General features: G+C 43.1%; 2 protein-coding genes across 5 annotated transcripts in view; both read right to left on the bottom strand.

Moving 5' to 3' along the window:
• Nucleotides 1-8,040: 8,040 nt before the first annotated feature.
• sdsl (serine dehydratase-like) lies at nt 8,041-13,638 on the bottom strand. The gene is given in 6 exon segments (XM_064955798.1): nt 8,041-8,234; nt 8,387-8,520; nt 8,622-8,693; nt 8,695-8,782; nt 10,395-10,488; nt 13,627-13,638. Coding segments are annotated over 6 exon segments (594 nt in total).
• ppp1r13ba (protein phosphatase 1, regulatory subunit 13Ba) overlaps nt 12,639-21,982 on the bottom strand; it is a 45,139-nt gene continuing 35,795 nt past the window's right edge. For 3 of the 4 annotated variants that reach the window (XM_064953454.1, XM_064953456.1, XM_064953457.1), the window contains 8 exons: nt 18,152-18,234; nt 17,428-17,860; nt 16,318-17,069; nt 15,767-15,907; nt 15,392-15,525; nt 15,067-15,233; nt 14,500-14,699; nt 12,639-14,181 (listed from right to left, as the gene is read on the bottom strand). In XM_064953454.1, coding sequence (XP_064809526.1) covers nt 14,140-14,181; nt 14,500-14,699; nt 15,067-15,233; nt 15,392-15,525; nt 15,767-15,907; nt 16,318-17,069; nt 17,428-17,860; nt 18,152-18,234 — 1,952 coding nt within the window. In that variant the 3' untranslated portion in view covers nt 12,639-14,139. The remainder of the gene's footprint in view (nt 14,182-14,499; nt 14,700-15,066; nt 15,234-15,391; nt 15,526-15,766; nt 15,908-16,317; nt 17,070-17,427; nt 17,861-18,151; nt 18,235-21,982) is intronic. The other variant, XM_064953455.1, reaches the window with a different exon arrangement.

The raw sequence follows: 21,982 nt of genomic DNA, 5'->3' as shown, positions 1-21,982 counted from the left end.
GCAAATATGATCTATTATATTGACAAGATAGTTGAGTGACCGGTTTTACAATGGAAATACATGTCCTCAAAGATGGAAGGCAGGCGGGAGGATCGCGAGATCAGCTCGGACCATTCTAGCCAATGAAAGTATATATAAACTCCAAAACAAGTCCATTCACTTATATCAGTAAATTCGCAACAAACTACCCATTAGCCTTCAAATTAGCCTCACGTAACAAATTAGAAATGTAATTTTTGTTTACCAAATTCGACACTCTCTTTATAAAATTCGTGGTCTTATTTTTCGTGGACAGATATTGGGCGGAGTAAACCATCTCGCTTCGCATCTACCTCTCTGCTCATGTTAGCGCGAACTGACCAAGGATAACAAAGCAATGTTTGTATGGGAAATGTAGTTCCATAGGAATGGCGCTCCAATGGAGAACTATGATCAGCCCTTGTAAAAAAAGTTTATAGTACCTTCAGAAAGTATTCACACACCTTGACTTTTTCCAAATTTTGTTGTGTTAACAGCCTGAATTTAAAATGAATTAAATTGAGACTGTGTGTCACTTGTCTACACACAATACCCCATAATGTCTAAGTGGAATTATGCTTTTTATTATTTTTTACAAATTAATTAAAAATGAAAAGCTGAAATGTCTTGGGTCAATAAGTATTCAACCCCTTTGTTATGGCAAGCCTAAATAAGTTGAGGAGTAAAAATTTGCTGTATAAGTCACATAAATTGCATGGACTAATAGCGTTAAACGTGATTTTTGAAGGACTACCTCATCTCTGTACCCCACACATACAAATACAATTGTCTGTAATTCAGTCGAGCAGTGAATTTCAAATACAGATTCAACCACTAAGAGAAGGGAGGTTTTCAAACGCCTTGCAAACAAGGGCACCTAATGGTCAATTGTATTTTAAAGCCGATTCAATATCCATTTGAGCATGTTGAAGTTATTAATTACACTTTGGATGGTGTATCAATACACTCAGTCACAACAAAAATACAGGCATCCTTCCTAACTCAGTTGCCGGAGAGGAAGGAAACCACTCAAGGATTTCACCATGAGGCCAATGGTGACTTTAAAACAGTTACAGAGTTTAATGGCAGAGAAAACTTAACTATATTTTCTTAAAACTGCAACTGGATCAACAACATTGTAGTTACCCCACAATACTAACCTTCACACATCTTGTATGCCCAACACATTACCGGGGGAAAACTACCCACCCTCCAGGACACCTACAGCACTTGATGTCACAGGAAGGCCAAAAAGATCATCAAGGACATCAACCACCCGAGCCACTGCCTGTTCACTCCGCTATCATCCAGAAGGCGAGGTCAGTACAGGTGCATCAAAACTGGGGTCGAGAGACTGAAAAACAGCTTCTCAAGGCCATCAGACTGTTAAACAGCCATCACTAGCACATTAGAGGCTGCTGCCTATAGGCATAGACTAGAAATCACTGGCCACTTTAAGGAATGGAACACTAGTCACTTTAATAATGTTTACATATCTGGCATTATCTCAAAGTTATATACTGTAATCTATACTATTCTATGGTATCTTAGTCACTTAATAATGTTTACATATCTTGCATTACTAATTTCATTTGTATATACTGTATTCTATACTATTCTACTGTATCTTAGTCCTTCCGCTCTGACATCGCTCGTCCATATATGTATATAGTCTTAATTCATTCCTACTTAGATTTGTGTGTATTGGGTATATGTTGTGTCATTTGTTAGATATTACTGTACTGTTGGAGCTAGAAGCACAAGCATTTCGCTACACCCACAATAACATCTGCTAATCACGTGTATGTGATCAATACATTTGATTTGATTTGATTTTTGGTGGGCCGTGCACCTGCAGGCTGACCTCGGTTGTCAGGTGAACTGTGTTTCCGCTAACACATTGGTGCAGCTGGTAGGCGTGTGTTAATAAGCAAGGTTAGGCTGCATCATGTTATGGGTACGCTTCTCATCGGAAAGGACTAAGGAGTTTTTCAGGATAAAAAGAAACGGAATAGAGCTAAGCACAGGCAAGAGGGAAACTTGGCTCAGTCTGCTTTCCATCAGACACTGGGAGACAAATTCACCTTTCAGCAGGAAAAAAAACTAAAACACAATGCCAAATATACACTGGAGTTGCTTATCAAGACAACATTGAATGTTCCTGAGTGGCCTAGTTATTGTTTTAATTAAACCGTCTTATAAAATATATGGCAAGACATGAACATGTCTGTCTAGCAATGATCAACAACAAACTTCACAGACCTTGAATAACTTAAAATAATAATGTGCAAATATTGTACAATCCAGGTGTGCAAAGCTCTTAGAGACTGCTAAAAATGTCTCAAAACATGTTTTCGCTTTGTCATTATGGGGTATTGTGTGTGGATGGGTGAGAAAATGAATATATTTAATCCATTTTGAATTCAGGCTGTAACAAGACAATGTGGAATAAGTTAAGGGGTATAAATACTTTTCTGAAGGCCCTGTATGTGTAAGTAGCTTATTGAGAGCCTTTAAAGACTACAAGACAATGTGGCAAATCAACATGACATCATACTGTATCTTCATCTGACAGGCATCTTTCTGGAACTTAACATAATATATATAACATAACAGAATAAAATAATAAATACATCCCAGTAGTTTTAACCAGTAAGTAATAAAAAGGCAATGTGAAAAGTCTTTGAAACCCTCCTACGCATTATGAACTATGTCAAAGTTGACTTTAAAAGTCCTATCCTTTTGCAGAGCTGATGGGGAGCTGATGGTGGAGGGGTAACATGGGATTTATTTAGCCAAAAACAGGGCACAGACAGAATTACGGGGGATTATAGGAATAATGGCGGAATGAGAGCTGTATGGTGGAATTACAGCCATGACAGCAGCTGGTGATGCATGCAGTGCAGAGCAGACCATAGCTCCAGGATTATGGTCCATTTTGGAATACAGAGATTTACTACTGATTTTAGTCCTAAAAGTTGTTTTTGTCCCTTTTATGTATGTTGTAACTGGAAACTGTGTAACATAGCTCGACCTACAGGGGTGACTACTACTTTTAGTTCCTCACGCCTCCGATCTGGTTTATATATCCAAGGTGGATTTATTTTGGTTCAACAGTCTACTTAAACACCTTGTCCTTATCGTTTACTCACCCTTGCTTTTTCTTCATCAGCCTCATTCTTTACAGTGGTTCAAGAGATCCTCACTTTGGCAAACCATCATCATCACCAGCATCATACTTTTCCTTATCGTCCCAATAGAATTGATGGCTTCTCTTAGAGGCCAAGCTGCACTGTTTGCTGTCCCAGAGCCATAGCCAGCGAAGGGAGTGAGGCATGCAGGGGGTGACGTCAGGGGCTGGTTGGTCTGCTTTATGTGCAGAAGGCAGCACTTCCAAAGGTTGAACTGGGTGTATTAGTGGTGCGTAAATATTTAAATTGTCCAGGCCTGCTTATTGTTCCCAGCTGGGGGGCTAATGGAGGTATGTAAGTGTCGTGTACAGTCAGTAAAGCACAGTAAAGCTGCTCTATGGATAAGCCCCCTGTACAGACAGACTGGTCGTTGTCGTCAGGCAGGGCAGGCAGGACTGTAAGGAGTTCAAACTAAGGTTTCTCTCTCTGGTTTACATTACTTTTTTTCTCTCTGTCTTTCTCTTCGCAGGTCTGTTCTGTTCTCTTTCTGACTTGGCTGTACTGTAACTCCACCAGATTCATTTGTTATGATGTGTTCACTTTCATTTGTTTCACCTTAAGGTCAAATATGCAGACTTGTTGACTTCATATTGATCTTTTGTTGCTATTCCTGAGACCAACACATTTGTAAGGAGAATTGCCCACCTCTGTGCAGCAAATCCAACCAGACAATGCCTCTACATCCTATAACTTTACCGTGGAGACGTGTAAGAGCTCTTTATAATCTAGATAGAACATCACTGAAACAAAAGTTTGCCTTAAAAAGTTTTGATTTCCAGCTTGATTTATAGTTTTAAACAAAAGGAGAAATCCACCAAGCCTTTTCTACACACACACACACACACACACACACACACACACACACACACACACACACACACACACACACACACACACACACACACACACACACACACACCACACACACACACACACACACACACACACATGATTGATGGAGGATTAATGATTGGTACGATAGTATGTCACGCTTTATATAGAAATGCCTGAGAGGATTGTAGTTGGACCACAAGACTATTTTTTATAAACTGTACTGTATTAGACCTATAGCTAACAGAACAAATGAAACATTATTCAGCAGACAGGCAAACTATACAGCTGTTTGCACCCTCTCTCAAATCCTTCATATCTCAAACATATAGAACTGTGCTTTTTCATTTCTTTCATCCACACTGAATATTACCAACACATTGTGTATTTTCAAACGTGTGATAGTTTTCAATGAAAACAGCGTACAGTGTTACGTTCTTCCTATAACTCCATTACAGTAACATAGAATATAGTATGCCAATTATTGTACAGTATATTGTTGTACCACCCTGTCCTTTCCTTGTCTAGAAGGTATTGTCATTGATACCTGAGTCTGAACACCCTATTCCTTACATAGTGCACTACATTTGACCAGAAAAGTAGTATACATTGAATAGGGTGCCATCTCTGGGATGTCCACTTACGGGAGGTGAGGGATCAATCCTCTAATGCCTCTGATCTGATTTCAGATTAACCCTTAATACTCTGTCTCCTGGGGTAGGGATAATTGACCAATCAGATGTGAAAAGTATCTGGTGTGAAAAGATCTGATGTGATTGGTCAAAAGACCAATTAGTGGAAAAAATATCTGAATTGGTCTGCCTGTGTTGATGCAGCATTAGTGGTTCTCAATGACTGTCCTTTCCAAAATACCAGTGACCCCCCCCCCCCAAAAAAAGAAGCACCCTAATTTCCATTTCTACAGTTTATATCAAAATGATAACTCGTAGCTCACTATATATTTTTTACTAAACCATCTTTAATTGTTCCACTCATGCTGTAAATCATACTTAAATTCATGAAGCAACATAAAGGCCTGTTAGAGCTGTGACTGACATAGGGCCTTGGTGACCTGCTTCCTAAGTGTGCAGCAAACATTCAATAAACTCAGCAGCCATGCCATTCCATTAAATGGTGCTTGTTATGAAGAGAGTGTCTAATACATACTGAACTTACAGACAGTGAAACACATCAGGCTACTATAGGTAGAAGCAGAGCTATATTACATCTTTATATACATACAGTATATGCTCACACATGGCATATGTGTTTATATTATGGATGGGCAGAATCATGGGTGTGGAAGAGTAAGACTTGGCATTCCAGTCCTTAACTTTCCAGATACAGGATCTATCCTCCACACGCTCGGCTCTTCAAGAGATAGCCCAAGGCCAAGGGGCTTTTGACCATTAAATATTTACCTTTAGAGACCTCATAGCTTGTAATTAGCTGATCCCAATAGTAGACATTCTTCAATTCAACACAGCTTGTCAAAATAGAGGTAGTTAAACAAATTGAAAGCGAGCATGAGCTTTTCCATTACTATTTGAAATGATTTTATAAATCGGTTTTATATGAAGCTGCTACTGATATCTGTTAAACATAGCCACGTTTGTTAAGACTATGTCTCATCAACCATGACAGCTTAAACAATAGCGTAGCCTACATGTACAGTACCAGCCAAAAGTTTGGACACACCTACTCATTCAAGGGTTTTTCCTTATTTGTACTATTTTCTACATTATAGAATAATAGTGAAGACATCAAAACTATGAAATAACACATATGGAATCATGTAGTAATCAAACAAGTGTTAAACAAGATTGGGATTCTTCAAAGTAGCCACCCTTTGCCTTGATGACAGCGTTGCACACGCTTGGCATTCTCTCAACCAGCTTCATGAGAATTTATTTCCTTTTTAATGCCAATCAGTTGTGTTGTGACAAGGTAAGAGTGGTATACAGAAGATAGCCCTAATTGGTAAAATACCAATTCCATATTATGGCAAGAACAGCTCAAATAAGCAAAGAGAAATGGCAAATTTCAAGAACCATCAAGAGCTATGATGAATCTGGCTCTCATGAGGACTGCCACAGGAAAGGAAGACACAAGGTTAACTCTACTGCAGAGGATAAGTTCATTAGAGTTACCAGCCTCAGAATATGTTATTTATTTGACCTTTATTTAACTAGGCAAGTCAGTTAAGAACAAATTCTTATTTTCAATGATGGCCTAGGAACAGTGGGTTAACTGCCTTGTTCAGAGGCAGAACAACAGATTTTTTTACTTGTCAGTTCATGGATTCGATCTTGCAACCTTTCGGTTACTAGTCCAACACTCTAACAACTAGGCTACCTGCTGCTTACGCTAACAGCTGAATTGCAGCCCAAATAAATGCTTCACAGAGTTCAAGTAACAGACACATCTCAACATCAACTGTTCAGAAGAGACTGCGTGAATCAGGCCTTCATGGTCCAATTGCTGTAAAGAAACGACTACTAAAGGACACCAACAATAAGAAGAGACTTGCTTGGGCCAAGAAACATGAGCAATGGACATTAGACCGGTGTAAATCTGTCTTTAGGTCTGAAAATTGAAATTTTTGGTTCCAACCGCCATGTCTTTGTGAGATACAGAGTAGGTGAACGGTTGATCTCCACATGTGTGGTTCCCACCATGAAGCATGGAGGAGGAGGTATGTTGGTGCTTTACTGACAACACTTTGATTTATTTAGAATTCAAGGCACACTTAACCAGCATGGCTACCACAGCATTCTGCAGCGATACGCCATTCCATTTGGTTAGCACTTAGTGGGACTATCATTCATTTTTCCAACAGGACAATGACCCAAAACACACCTCCAGGCTTTGACCAAGAAGGAGGGTGATGGAGGGCTGCATCAGGTGACCTGGCCTCCACAATCACCCAACCTGAACCCAATTGAGATGGTTTGGGATGAGTTGGACTGCAGAGTGAAGGAAAATCAGCAAAAAGTGCTCAGCATATGTGGGAACTCCTTCAAGACTGTTGGAAAAGCATCCCTCGTGTAGCTGGTTAAGAGTGTGCAATGCTGTCATCAAGGCAAAAGGGGGCTACTTTGAAGAATCTCAAATGTTAAATATTTTTAATTTGTTTAACACTGTTTACTACATGATTCCATATGTGTTATTTCATAGTTTTGATGTCTGCACTATTATTCTACAATATAGAAAATAGTAAAAAATAAAGAAAAACCCTTGATTGACGAGGTGTGTCCAAACTTTTGACTGGTACTATATATAAACAATGGAATACTAGATCATTCATGCTTATAGCTGATATAAACAGATTGGTATCAGAAGGAAAGCAATCTAAGGGTGTCTTAGTATAGCCGAACAGTTCCACTGGCTTTTAGTTATTCTGCAGAGATACTGCATCAAAGATGGCGGATTATAAAGATGAGGCAAAAACATTGAAAGAAAATGGCACAGTTCCAGTCTACTTTAGGGGTGGCTCTCCCATAGGCAACAATGCAATAGCAGCTGGGTCTGGTCTACTTAGTTAACTTGCCAGGCACCAAGCAGATAAAAAGTAGCCTATGAAATGTCTAGCATTCTCTTGAGTCTCTGACTGTATCGTCTCAGTGACAAGGAGTACCACCTGTTGGTCATAACTAGTAACTGCATTTGAATGCTGCATCAAATGTACACTAATTATAAGCACTACTGCTAATATTTCAAATTTCATTCCATGAATAAAAGGATGTCAGAGATTTTCCAAATTTCGCACAGATTACAAAGCAGAGAAATTTGGGGCAGTATTGGTCAACATTGTGAAAATGTATACAACGGGTTAAAAAGCTGTAATCAAAAACTATTAAGAATCCATCCTCATAATCTTTCAATAACACAGTCTGGAGCCATAAACTGGTGGGAGTCCAATAGCCTTTTAAATACTGTATGGTTTTCCAAACTGTGTTCTTCTAAGGTTTATCTAATTCTATGGTTCCATTTTCTGTGTTCATCTATTGAGGACCTTCCTGAGATGTTCCAGCTGTGCTTGATTGACGCTGCTGCCTCCACAGACGATCATCACCAGGGGCCCTGCTTGGGGAACGGGCAGCCGGCCCTCACCCTGCAGACTCTGGATGACCCCACAGTACACAGCTGCTAATGCAGCCCCGCAGGCCAGCTCCACCAGCACACGCTCCTCGTCTGGACACACACACACATGTATACACACACACACAAACAGAAAATATTTATTTGTGACCTGTAGCTGTGTTTCTTTTAGAATACAACTATACCTCATATAAATCAGAGTAAAGTATAGGGATCAGAACAGTGACGGCTGGTACAACGCTCACCCAGGAAGGTCTCCACTGCTTGCAGAGCCTGCTGCTCAGTGACCAGCTCTGATACGATGTTCACGTTTCCCCCCTTACTGCACTCAAAGGCCTGCCTTCACACCATCTTCGCACTCAGACACTTGGCCTCTGACAATACAACCATTGCAGGTCATTAGAATGGAATGGAATAGATTTGAATACAACACAATGCTAAATGAAAATCTCTGTTTAATCTCTGTTCTCTTCTCACCTGGTGATGTCAGGGAGGGTGACCACCCTGGCATCCTTTACTGCTGCGTTAAAACAGTCTGCTCCCTCAGTCTCCACAGATGAAGTGCACACTGCCCCAGTCCACCTCCTTTTCATATTGGCCATATATCACAAACCCCAGAGGTGCCTTATTACAATTATAAACTGGTTACCAACGTAATTCGAGCAGTAAAAACCTGTGGTATATGGTCTGATATACCACGGCTGTCAGCCCATCAGCATTCAGGGCTCGAAACACCTAGTATTTTTTATTTTTTTTTATTTTTATTTCACCTTTATTTAACCAGGTAGGCTAGTTGAGAACAAGTTCTCATTTACAACTGCGACCTGGCCAAGATAAAGCATAGCAGTGTGAACAGACAACACAGAGTTACACATGGAGTAAACAATTAACAAGTCAATAACACAGTAGAAAAAAAAGGGGAGTCTATATACAATGTGTGCAAAAGGCATGAGGAGGTAGGCGAATAATTACAATATTGCAGATTAACACTGGATTGATAAATGATCATGTACAGGTAGATATTGGTGTGCAAAAGAGCAGAAAAGTAAATAAATAAAAACTGTGGGGATGAGGTAGGTGAAAATGGGTGGGCTATTTACCAATAGATTATGTACAGCTGCAGCGATCGGTTAGCTGCTCAGATAGCTGATGTTTGAAGTTGGTGAGGGAGATAAAGGTCTCCAACTTCAGCGATTTTTGCAATTCGTTCCAGTCACAGGCAGCAGAGTACTGGAACGAAAGGCGGCCGAATGAGGTGTTGGCTTTAGGGATGATCAGTGAGATACACCTGCTGGAGCGCGTGCTACGGGTGGGTGTTGCCATCGTGACCAGTGAACTGAGATAAGGCGGAGCTTTACCTAGCATGGCCTTGTAGACGACCTGGAGCCAGTGGGTCTTGCGACGAATATGTAGCGAGGGCCAGCCGACTAGAGCATACAAGTCGCAGTGGTGGGTAGTATAAGGTGCTTTAGTGACAAAACGGATGGCACTGTGATAAACTGCATCCAGTTTGCTGAGAAGAGTGTTGGAAGCAATTTTGTAGATGACATCGCCGAAGTCGAGGATCGGTAGGATAGTCAGTTTTACTAGGGTAAGCTTGGCAGCGTGAGTGAAGGAGGCTTTGTTACGGAATAGAAAGCCGACTCTTGATTTGATTTTCAATTGGAGATGTTTGATATGGGTCTGGAAGGAGAGTTTGCAGTCTAGCCAGACACCTAGGTACTTATAGGTGTCCACATATTCAAGGTCGGAACCATCCAGTGTGGTGATGCTAGTCGGGCAAGCGGGTGCAGGCAGCGATCGGTTGAAAAGCATGCATTTGGTTTTACTAGCGTATAAGAGCAGTTGGAGGCCACGGAAGGAGTGTTGTATGGCATTGAAGCTCGTTTGGAGGTTAGATAGCACAGTGTCCAATGACGGGCCGAAAGTATATAGAATGGTGTCGTCTGCGTAGAGGTGGATCAGGGAATCGCCCGCAGCAAGAGCAACATCATTGATATATACAGAGAAAAGAGTCGGCCCGAGAATTGAACCCTGTGGCACCCCCATAGAGACTGCCAGAGGACCGGACAGCATGCCCTCCGATTTGACCCACTGAACTCTGTCTGTAAAGTAATTGGTGAACCAGGCAAGGCAGTCATCCGAAAAACATAGATATAGTTTATCATTTGTGATCTAAGTCAGTCATTCTTGAAGTCATGCCCTTTACTACAGGCTCAGTTAAGGATTTGTCTGACTTAAATATCTTCTCACCAGAGCAGAGGATGGTCAAAGGGTGGAACATACAATAGGTCAGGCCATCAGTCTGGGTCAGACGCAGGGCCTCATCATTAGCATCCTCCCACACCTGAACAGGCAAAATGAAACAAAAATGGCAACACACACATGGGGTAACAGGCATAGTCTACAATGTCCACAAGTAAATCAGTCGTCAATTATAAGGCTGTCCTCTGTATCATCATGAACTCAAGGCAGCATTGTATCACATCTTATCTGGTCAACACTAGGAGGTGCTGTCGAACAAGTCTTTCAACCATAGTAAACAAACCAGTTATAACTGCATCCATTTCCCATATTCCATGATGTGCGTAATTTAAAGGTTTATGTGGAGTCTGTTTCAAGTGGATTCATATAGACCCATCACTTGTGTGAAACACTAATCATTGAAATGTTACTAAAGTAATATTCTAACTGTGTATTCAATTAGGCCTATAGATGTGAAATGATTTATGGTAACTTAACTTCAACCCTTTTGAACATGCCTACCTTTTGACACGTGCTCAATACCGCAGATGTTGAATGAACCAGAGGGTTGGGAACTTTCCATTTTAAATACTCAGTGGTCCCCGCCTGTTTTTACATGTCTATGCTCTCCAAAAACAGACTGTTTATGTGAAAGGCTTCTGGATTTGCCATGATGGCTCAAGTCCCTTGATAGATGATTAGTCAACAACTATGAAAGTCTTTGATCTCCTCTTGAATGGTAGTGTACATGCGCAAATGCAGGGTTTTATTTTCACACCTATGTGCCCAGTCCACAGAAAAGACAGTAGGCAAGAAGTAGGCTACAATTCATTTTGTAATGGTGCAACTTTGTGACAACCATAACTTACTGCGGCTCTCAGTACATGATTGCTCCTTGACCTTCACAGAAAACTGCACCTGTCAGGTAGATACTGGTCAATGTTTAGCCCAGAGGTGGGATAGATCATAAATCAATTATTAACTCTTGTTTGGTGGACTGTATGAAGACTGTAGCCAATGTCAGCATTGCGCATAGCATTGCAAACCGTAAAGTATAACATTCTATACTGAACTAAGATATAACCCCAACATGCAACAATTTCAAAGATCATGAAGCGCAACACATCTCCTTCACATAGAGTTGATCAGGCTGTTGATTGTGGCATGTGCAATGTTGTCCCACTCCTCTTCAATGGCTGTGCGAAGTTGATGGATATTGGCGGGAACTGGAACACACTGTCGTACACGTCGATCCAGAACATCCCAAACATGATCAACAGTTGACATGTCTGGTGAGTATACAGGCCATGGAAGAACTGAGACATTTTCAGCTTCCAGGAATTGTGTACAGATCCTTGAGACACGGAGCCATGCATTATCATGCTGAAACATCGGGTGATGGCGGCGGATGAATGGCACGACAATGGGCCTCAGGATCTCCTCATGGTATCGCTGTGCATTCAAATTTCCCTCTATAAAATGCAATTGTGTTCATTGTCCATAGCTTATGCCTGCCTATACCATAACGCCACCATGAGGCACTCTATTCACAACGTTGACATCAGCAAACAGCTTGCCAACACGACGCCATACACACTGTCTGCCATCTGCTTGGTACAGGATTCATCCGTAAAGAGCACACTCCTCCCTCGTGCCAATGGCCATCGAAGGTGAGCATTTGCCCACTGAAGTCAGTTACGACGCCAAACTGCAGTCAGACCAAGACCCTGGTGAGGATGAGGAGCATGCAGATGAGCTCCTTGAGACAGTTTCTGACAGTTTGTGCAGCAATTCTTTGGTTGTACAAACCCAAATTTTCATCAACTGTCAGGGTAGCTGGTCTCAGCCAATCAATCCTGCAGATGAAGAAGCTGTACGTGGAGGTCCTGGGCTGGTGTGGTTATACGTGGGCTGAGGTTGTGAGGCTGGTTGGATGTACTGCCAAATTTTCTAAAATGACATAGAGAAAATGACATTCCTGCAGTCAGCATGCCAATTGCATGCTCCCTCAAACTTGAGACATCTGTGGCATTGTGTTGTGTGACAAAACTGTACATTTTAGAGTGGCATTTTATTGTCCCTAGCACAAGGTGCACCTGTGTAAAGATCATGCTGTTTAATCAGCCTTTTAATATGCCACACCTGTCAGGTAGATGGGTTATATTGGCAAAAGATAAATGCTAACTAACAGAGATGTAAACTAATCTGTGCACAACATTTTAGAGAAATAAGCTTTTCGTGCATATCGAACATTTCTGGAATCTTTTATTTCAGTTTATGAAACATGGGACCAACACTTTACATGTTGCGTTCATATTTTTGTTCAGTATATGTTAAAACATGTTTTATTCCCATTTAAGGGAAATCATTATTTATTGTGTACATTTACATTTCATTATGCATATTGTTTGGCGTTCGTTTTGTCACATAAACCATCCCATAGAACTGATGGTTATGCACAACCTATAGATCAAGAAAGCATCAGTCAACAGGTAGGCTATACCAAAGATAGTACTGTATGGCTCATTGGAGGCAGCTGAGGGGAGAACTTCTCATAATAATGGCTGGAACAGAGCCAATGGAATGGCATCAAACTCATGGAAACCATATGTTTGCTGTATTTGATACCATTCCACTATTCCGCTCCAGCCATTACCACAAGCCCACCCAATTAAGGTGCCACCAACCTCCTGTGGTATGGCTATACTCAGTGATCAAAATGTGTATCACTTTGCATGATGGGTATTAAAAAGACAACAACCAACTTGAAACAAAAATAGGGAAAACAATACAATGTACAAACGTCTGCTAAAATGTAACTCAAAATGAAAAACTCCAAAGAGAGATCCAACTAGGTGATAAAGCATTTATATACTGTAGGCTTATGAGTGTTTGATGAGTTTAGTTCAAATTCACACCCATAGTTAGCTTCATAGTTATTGCATCTGTAGAAGAGAATGCAGCCCCTTTCACTTTCCCATCCCAGCATTACATCTTCCACTCATTCCTTCAGAACACCAGTTTTGGTTTGCATAAATAACACCAACATTGTATGACTGTTTAGAACATTCCACACATCTTTTAGTAGTTTTAACTGGCCTTCAAAGTCTTTCAATTACACCTTCTGTCACTTTCCTTCCCTTTCTCATCTTGTAAAAACCTGTTCCTTTCTTTCCTCAGCTGAACCCTGAAGATATGACCTCCAGGGTTTGAACTCTGATCGCCTTCAAACAGCACTTACTGCAAAACCCATATTCAATAACTCATGACTGTCCCTGTTCTCTGCTCCCTTTTCTGAGATCATCACATTTTGGCCTAACTCTGACTGACACACAGGAGACAAACACTGAGTGAGAAGGGAAAGAGGGAAGCTCTGCTCAGAGTATTCTCTGAATGAGGGGTGGTGCCAGGGTGGTGGGAGTCATTGATCCAATGAGCTTCATTGCTTCATGGTCCAATGAAGGGAAGGGGGGGACCTTAAAAAAAATGTAGACAGATCTCTGGGCCGTGGATACTGCCTCTACTTCCTCTTAGGTAAGTGACCACCAATTCCATGCATGTCTGTCTGTCCGGATATGGCCCCCTCTGTCCATGCCCTGGCCCTTGTCCTTTGTTCTGGGGAGGCACAGACTGGCACAACGAGAGGGCACTGTCCAGGCACAGCCACTGTCTGCAGATCCAGTCAGACCCAGCTCTGAGCCCAGTCAGAGCACAACAACGTGCACTGCGTTCTCAGCATAGTGCACCGTCTTCTCTATGCCAGAGAACGTTGTCTAGGCTTGATCCTTGGATACAACTGTAAGAAGAAAATGTTACTATTAATTGTATTTTCTGATCATGGCAATTTGAAATTCTACAGGCAGGTACAGCAGGGGGTGCCATGTCACAATTTAGGATTTATTACCAAATATTTTGAGATGCCGCTTCGGTCATTTGGGATCCTCATCAATTCAACTAACATTTAATTAGCATCTAATTTCATACACGATTTTTGAAATCTATATTATATTATATACAACACATTAACCATATAAACAAAATTATAGGATCTCTATGATATTAACTTCCTAGTGATTCAGACCATAGTTGTATTCATCATGGTGACTGGCCTTACCCCGAGCAGGTTGCGTGGTACGTAGCCCTCCTTGTCATGTAGCCTGGCCCACCACCACTCTGTCTCAGCGTGGTCCCTGCGACTCAGGGTTGTGATGGCGTCTCCCTCGTGGAAGGACAGCTCATCTGAGCTCTGTGCTTCATAGTCCCACAGTGCATACACAGACCCTTTATTCATCACCCCCAGCTTCTCCTGCAGCCCTGGCGGATGGACAGAGAGGAAGAGGGTCACTTCACAGTTCTCAGGGGCTTCCAGTGGCACAGCGGTCTAAGGCACTGCATCTCAGTGCCAGAGGGGTCACTAAAGACCCTGGTTCAATTCCAGGCTGTATCACAACCAGCTAGTGAAGGATTGGATGGTTACCATCAATAAGGCCGATGCTTTGCCTTGCCTTCATAAAGATTAGATGGTACTTTCGACATATAGCTTATATCGATCCAATTCTACATATCCAAGCACGAGTGTGTAGGGATAAGTGTTGTTTTGGGGACATGGCCCATAGCTCTCCTTTGAGCTATTAGTTGTTTTGTAGACAGGAGCCGCATGTCTCTATACAACACCACTCACCGAAGAGGAACTGGGAACACTGTGTGTATCCGTCCTCCATCTCCTCACACTTATCAGCCGCTGTCTCCACATCACTGATGGTGGTGGCAAAGATGGCCGCCCCTGACTCCACCAGCAGCTTACAGAGATGCACACTGTTACAGGAGGCCGCACAGTGTAGTGGGGTCCTGAGCACATGACAGACACAAAAGGAGAGACGTTCATGGAGACATTGTGAAGTCTTGACCGTTTTAAATGCAGCTGACCAAAGCTAAGGTCAGGTCAAAGAGAAAGAGAGAAGAGAAAGAAAAGGTCAATGAGAAATGGTCACAGTGTACGTCCTCACCATCCATCGCTGTCAGCAGCATTGACGTTAACTCCAAAGTCGAGCAGGAACTTGACGATGTGGTGACGTCCAGCACATACGGCATTGTGAAGGGGGGTGATGCCCTCGTCATTGGCCGTGCTGGGGTTCTCAACCTGCACGGGGGAAAGGATCAATCAATCACATTTATTTCATGAATCAAATAGAAATGTATTGATAAAGCCCTTTTTATATAAACAGTCACAAAAGCCATTAACATTTTTAAAGAGCAGCTGATTTAGAAGTCAGTTTGAAATCTCTTACAGGCTGACAGAATGGTACGTAAAATGAGAAGACTCAACACAAGGAATTTCTCTTCTGCGACAATAAAGTTTGAATTGAAGAGCCTATGATTACCTCATAGATGATCCGCTGCACCAAGTCAAACTCTCCCTCCAGAGAGGCATCCAGTAGCAGGGCAAGAGGGTTGAACTTGACCCGCAGGCTGTGGCCTGTCCTCTCTGACTCAGGTTTCTTCAGGTTAGTCCTCTTGATCTGCTGAGACAGAGAAAGTGGAGTTACTCTCTGGCTAATGCACAGGTGTTGGTGGCACCTTAATTGGGGAGGACGGGCTCACAGTAATGGCTGGAAGTGAATGAATGGAATGCTATCAAACACATCAAACAAGTGGTTTCCATGTGTTTGATACCATTCCCTTTACTTCATTCCAGTCATTATTATGAGCTGTCTTCCCCCCAGCAGCCTCCTGTGGTCTAATGTCATGACTAGGGCAGGGAATTTTTCCTGCGAAGAAAGCAATGTCTGCCACTCAGATGGCAACTCGAGCATAAGTCAGATTTTTTGCAGACCATGTGACCTGACCAGAAGAATCTCTAGACCCTATGCATTATGGCACACAAAAAGGAAGGATGCTGTTGCATTATGGAGCTGTGGCTCCGCAGGTTGACCTTAGACAATGCCGGGGGTGTGACAGTCCGGTGGGAGATTTCTTTCGGCTGGGGAGACGAGGCCTCAGGGATGGGGATGGGCCTGGGAGTGGAGTTGGTGCCAGGTTGGTTGTTGTTGTCTTCCAAGCTGGGCTGGGGGGTGGGCATGCGGGGAGTTGTCTCACTGGGTGGGAGTGTCCTCCTCTCATTGGAGTCAGAGGAAGGGGACATGGAAGAGGACAGGCGATGGTCTGAGTTGGTACCGTCTGCGGCAGTGACGACCAGGGAAGCTGTCCCGATCAGGTTCCCATGAGAAGTGTTGATGTTGTCCATGTCCGGACATCCCAGGACACCACCCATGAAGACGGGCTGGTAGAATGGGGTGCTGTTGCTGCCCTCCATGCCTCCGGCCAGGGTGTTGAAGCGCTGGTACAGGAGCTTCTGGATGTTGGGTCCGGTGGGGCCCTCTGGCTCTGTGATGGAGCTGCGTTTCTTCAGCGGGCGCGGTGCGTTGGTCAGCCGCCGGCGCAGGACCTCTAGGTCGGCGTCGCTCTGGTAGCGCAGCGGGGAGTGGGCCACGGGGGTCAGCTTGGTGGGGCTTAGTGGCCGCGGGATGTTCTCCACACTGGGAGGGGGTAGGAGTCTACCCTCTGTGGTGTCCCCTTCCCTGTCCACCATGTCCTCTCCACTCTCTCCTCCTGGGGACAGGGTCCCATGCTGGAAGGGCACAGGGGAGGGAGAGGTGCTAGAGGGAAGCACGGGTTTCCCATACACTATGAACAAAAGGAGATTGAGATATTAATATAGGACCATACAGATTGAGACCCAACAGGAAAGTCAAGCATTATCTGAATCAGGCCGGGGTTGAAATACTATTTGTTTTCTTTAAATACTTTGAGAGTTTGATTGAGACTCCCTGGAGTGTCTTTGCACTTTTGGAACTATTACATTGGTCCCACTGTGCAAGGCATGCTCAATTAAGTCGCTTTGGACAAAAGCGTCTGCTAAATGGGATATATTATATTATATTATTAAGTGAAGCTTAATTATTTGAAGGAAATCAAATACTATTAGAACCCAGGTCTGACTGACTCTTTAAAAAATATAATGTCCATCGATTGAGGCGTTTACCTGCTTTGACAGCAGACCTGCCTCCTGCTGGGTAGCTCTTGGCCGCTGCAGGCTGCTGCAGATACATGTGGTAGATGGAGGAGGAGTTCATAGTGGCAGGGCCCTTCCTGGGGGACTGAGGCCTGGAGGAGGACCGGTCTGGAACGTAGGGTCTCACAGCCACAGCCGGCAGGGGGTCAGGACTCTCCCCCTCTCCCAGGCCTGACTGGGGTGTGGGGCTCGGGGGGACAGAGATACGCTGCTGGATCTGCTGGGAGGAGTAACCAGGAGGTGCTGGGGCTGAACGCTGCCAGGCTAAAGTGGCAGGGGCAGACCTGGTCAGGGAGCTGGTAGAGCAGACTATAGACGGGTGGCCAGTAGGTGCAGGGTAGGTCCCATAGATGGGTAGTGGTTTGGACACGGATCCTCCTGGTAGCTTATTGAAGTCAAGGCTCTGTGGAGGGAAACACCATGAACCAGTTAGATTCATTATAGGACAGTAGGAAGGAGAGTCCAAGGAGTGTGTGAAAGAGCCAAAAGTGAATGGCTGCATCTCAATAATGTTAAGTGGCTTCTACTTGTGTCCTCTCTGTCTGTATTGATATAAAAAATACTGGGTCTGTGAAACCAATATGGTGTAGAAAACCAACCAGGAATTGCTTTTAATGATTATTTATTTAATATCCTTGCAGATGAGAGAGGAGATGATGATAGTAAGTAGTGGGAGGTGGAGCAGGGATCTCACCTGGTCTGGGCTGGTGTTTCTCCAATCTGAATGTTGCATCGAGGAGACACTTTTACTAAGGGTGGACCACACTGCTTCATTGGCTACAGGAGGGGTACACAGAGAGAGAGAGAGAGAGAGAGGGATAGGGTGAGAAAGACAGAGAAAGTGGTAAAAGAAGACAGCAGTTAGATAGTATGTGTTCCAGGATAACGGTTAAGAAAGATGAGCTGTGATATTCTAGTTGTCTCGAGAAATGATCAACGGAATGTTGATGCTAGTCCAAATGAGCAACGGAAAGTATAGTTACACACACACACAACACACTGTCTATTTGAAGAACTAGTCCCTGTAGCTAATACGTTTCAATTTCTAGATCACTTTGCTCTCTTTGCCTTGTGCCTTCCATACCTACAGACTGACACAATACAGGAACAGCTTGCCCTCCATCCCTAGACTGACACAATACAGGAACAGCTTGCCCTCCATACCTACAGACTGATACAATACAGGACCAGCTTGCCCTCCATACCTACAGACTGACCTGAGGGACACAGGGTCAGGTCTAATACAAGGTGTATGTGCTGGGTGTATTTTGGTCCCCGATTCTGATCGGGTTAAAGAGATTAGAGTGTCTATCACTCTCTCTCTCTCTCTCTCTCTCTGAGACACAGTCTGTCTGGAGGTAAACTTTTCCCTGTCTGTCTGCCAGACTTCCTATTAAACCTTTTGCAGTGTCTGCGCCAACTAATCCTTGACTACTCTCCCTTTCAAACATTACAACTGCCCAGCACTATTTAAAAGGTACTTCTAGAAGGACTACACGATCTAAGGCTGGATCTGAAATAGGGCTCTGGTGAAAAGTAGAGCTTAGACAGTACCAGTCAAACGTTTGGACACACCGACTCATTCAAGAGCTTTTCTTCATTTTACTATTTTCTACATTGTCAAATAATAGCGAAGACATCAAAACTATGAAATAACACACATAGAATCATGAAGTAACCAAACAAGTGTTATATATATATATCTTTTTTTCTTTTTTCTTCAAAGTAGCCACCCTTTGCTTTGATGACAGCTTTGCACACTCTTGGTATTCTCTCAACCAGCTTCACCTGGAATGCTTTTCCAACAGTTTTGAAGGAGTTCCCACATATTCTGAGCACTTGTTGGCTGCTTGTCCTTCACTCCTTCACTCTCCTTCTTGGTCAAATAGCCCTTACACAGCCTGGAGGTGTGTTGGGTCATTGTCCTGTTGAAAAACAAATGATAAGCGCAAACCAGATGGGATGGCGTATCGTTGCAGAATGCTGTGGTAGCCATGTTGGTTAAGTGTGCCTTGAATTCTAAATAAATCACTGACAGTGTCACCAGCAAAGCATCCCCACACTATCACACCTCTTCCTCCATGCTTCACAGTGGGAACCACACATGTGGAGAGCATCACCTACTCTGCGTCTCACAAAGACATGGCGGTTGGAACAAAAAATCTCACATTTGGACTGACCAGGAGACCAAAGGACAGATTTTCTCCGGTCTAATGTCCATTCCTTGTGTTTCTTGGTCCAAGCAAGTCTCTTCTTATTGGTGTCCTTTAGTAGTGGTTTGTTTGCAGCAATTCGACCATGAAGGCCTGATTCACACAGTCTCCCCTGAACAGTTGATGTTGAGATGAGTCTGATACTTTTACTCTGTGAAGCATTTATTTGGGCTGCAATCTGAGGTGCAGTTATTCTAATGAATTTATCCTCTGCAGCAGAGGTAACTGGGCATTCCTTTCCTGTGATGGTCCTCATGAGAGCCAGTTTCATCATAGCACTTGATTGTTTTTGCGGCAGCACTTGAAGGAACTTTCAAAGTTCTTGACATTTTCTGGATTAACTGCACCTCAGTCTTAAAGTAATGATGGAAAGTAATTTCTCTTTGCTTATTTGAGCTGCCATAATATGGACTTGATCTTTTACCAAATAGAGCATCTTCTGTATACCAACCCTACCTTGTCACAGCACAACTGATTGACTCGAATGCATTAAAGAAAGAAATTCCAGAAATTAACTTAACAAGGCACACCTGTTAATTTTTTTATTTCACCTTTATTTATCCAGGTAGGCCAGTTGAGAACAAGTTCTCATTTACAACTGCGACCTGGCCAAGATAAAGCAAAGCAGTGTGACGGAAACAACAACACAGAGTTACACATGGGATAAACAAACTTAGAGTCAATAACACAAAATAAAGGATAAGGGTATGGCTAAAGGCTATAAGAACTGGTCGTCTAGTGCGTTGGGAACAGAGAATAAAAGGAGCAGATTTCTGGGCGTGATAGAATTGATTCAGGGCATAGTGTACAGACAAGGTATGGTAGGATGTGAGTACAGTGGAGGTAAACCTAGGCATTGAGTGACGATGAGAGCGGTTGTGTCTCTGGAGGCACCAGTTAAGCCAGGTGAGGTCTCCGAATGTGCGGCGTGTGGGACAAAAGAGCTATCTAAGGCATGTTGGGCGGGGCTGGGGGCTCTACAGTGAAATAAAACAATAATAACTAACATAAACAGCAAGGCAGACAAGGCATATTGACATTAGGGAGAGGCATGTGTAGCCGAGTGATCATAGGGTCCAATGAGCAGCAATTGGTGAGTCAAGGAGACGTTCGGTAGTCTCTACTATACTAGGCAAGCTGGAGATAAGGCGATTCAGAAAGCTAGCAAGCCAGGGCTAGCAGATGGGTCTTCAGCAACGTCGCAACAGAAAAGCCTGTTGAAACCTCCTCGGACAATTAAGTCAGCAGACCAGTGTTGATGGATCGGCAGGGCTCCGTGTCAGCAATAAAGGGTCCAAGCCAATTGGCTAAAGAGGTATTGTAGCGCAAAAATGAGCTGGTAAACCTCTTTGGCTAGCTGGGAGATGGGCCTAGCTCGAGGCTAGCTCAAGGCTAACTGGTGCTTGCTTTGGGACAGAGGTGTTAGCCAGCAGTAGCCACTCAGGTTGTTGCTAGCTAGCTACGATGATCCGGTGTAATGGTCCAGAGAATCCGGAGATGTGGTAGAGAAAAAGCAGTCCGATATGCTCTGGGTTGATATCGCTCTGTGCAGACTGGCAGGTATTGACCGAGCGGAAGCTGGCTGGTGTCCGAGTTAACAGTGAAGACCGCTAGCAGTGGCTAACTGACTACTAGCTAGTTAGCTGCTGATGGGGTTCTGGTTCTAAAGTATAAAAATAGCAGATCCGTACCACATTGGGTGAGGCAGGATGCAGCAATTTATATATTCAGTCCGTAGAAGGAAAGTGAGATTAAAATATATACCAAAAAAACAAGAGGAAAACGACTATTTACATGGGACAAGACAAACATACGTCCAACTGCTATGCCATCTTGGTTCAATTGAAATGCATTACTGGTGATTACGTCATGAATCTGGTTAAGAGAATGCCAAGAGTGTGCAAAGCTGTCCAAGGCAAAGGGTGGCTACTTTGAAGAATCTCAAAAATAAAATATATTTTTTTAACACTTTTTTGGTTACTACATGATTCCATATTTGTTATTTCACAATGTAAAAATTGTAAAAATAAATAAAAACCCTGGAATGAGTAGATGATTCCAAACTTTTGACTGGTACTGTATATGGAACAGGGTGCCATTTGGGGCACAGCTCAAGTCCATCAAAGACAACCCCTCATTTCACTCTCTACTGTACCTGAGTTCTATTTGTGAGACATGTTTGGCTTGTTACATTCAAAGAGGTGGAGAACAATGCTGCAGTAACCCCTTCTCTAATGTCATATGTCCATTTTTGTCCATACAAATAAACCATGTTACCTAACCATTTCCCCTTATTCAATTGAGGCTGCTCA

Source organism: Oncorhynchus masou, chromosome 32 (assembly GCF_036934945.1).
Source record: "Oncorhynchus masou masou isolate Uvic2021 chromosome 32, UVic_Omas_1.1, whole genome shotgun sequence".
In the NCBI taxonomy this organism is placed as follows: Eukaryota; Metazoa; Chordata; class Actinopteri; order Salmoniformes; family Salmonidae; genus Oncorhynchus; species Oncorhynchus masou.
This window is presented reverse-complemented; position numbering and strand designations above follow the sequence as displayed.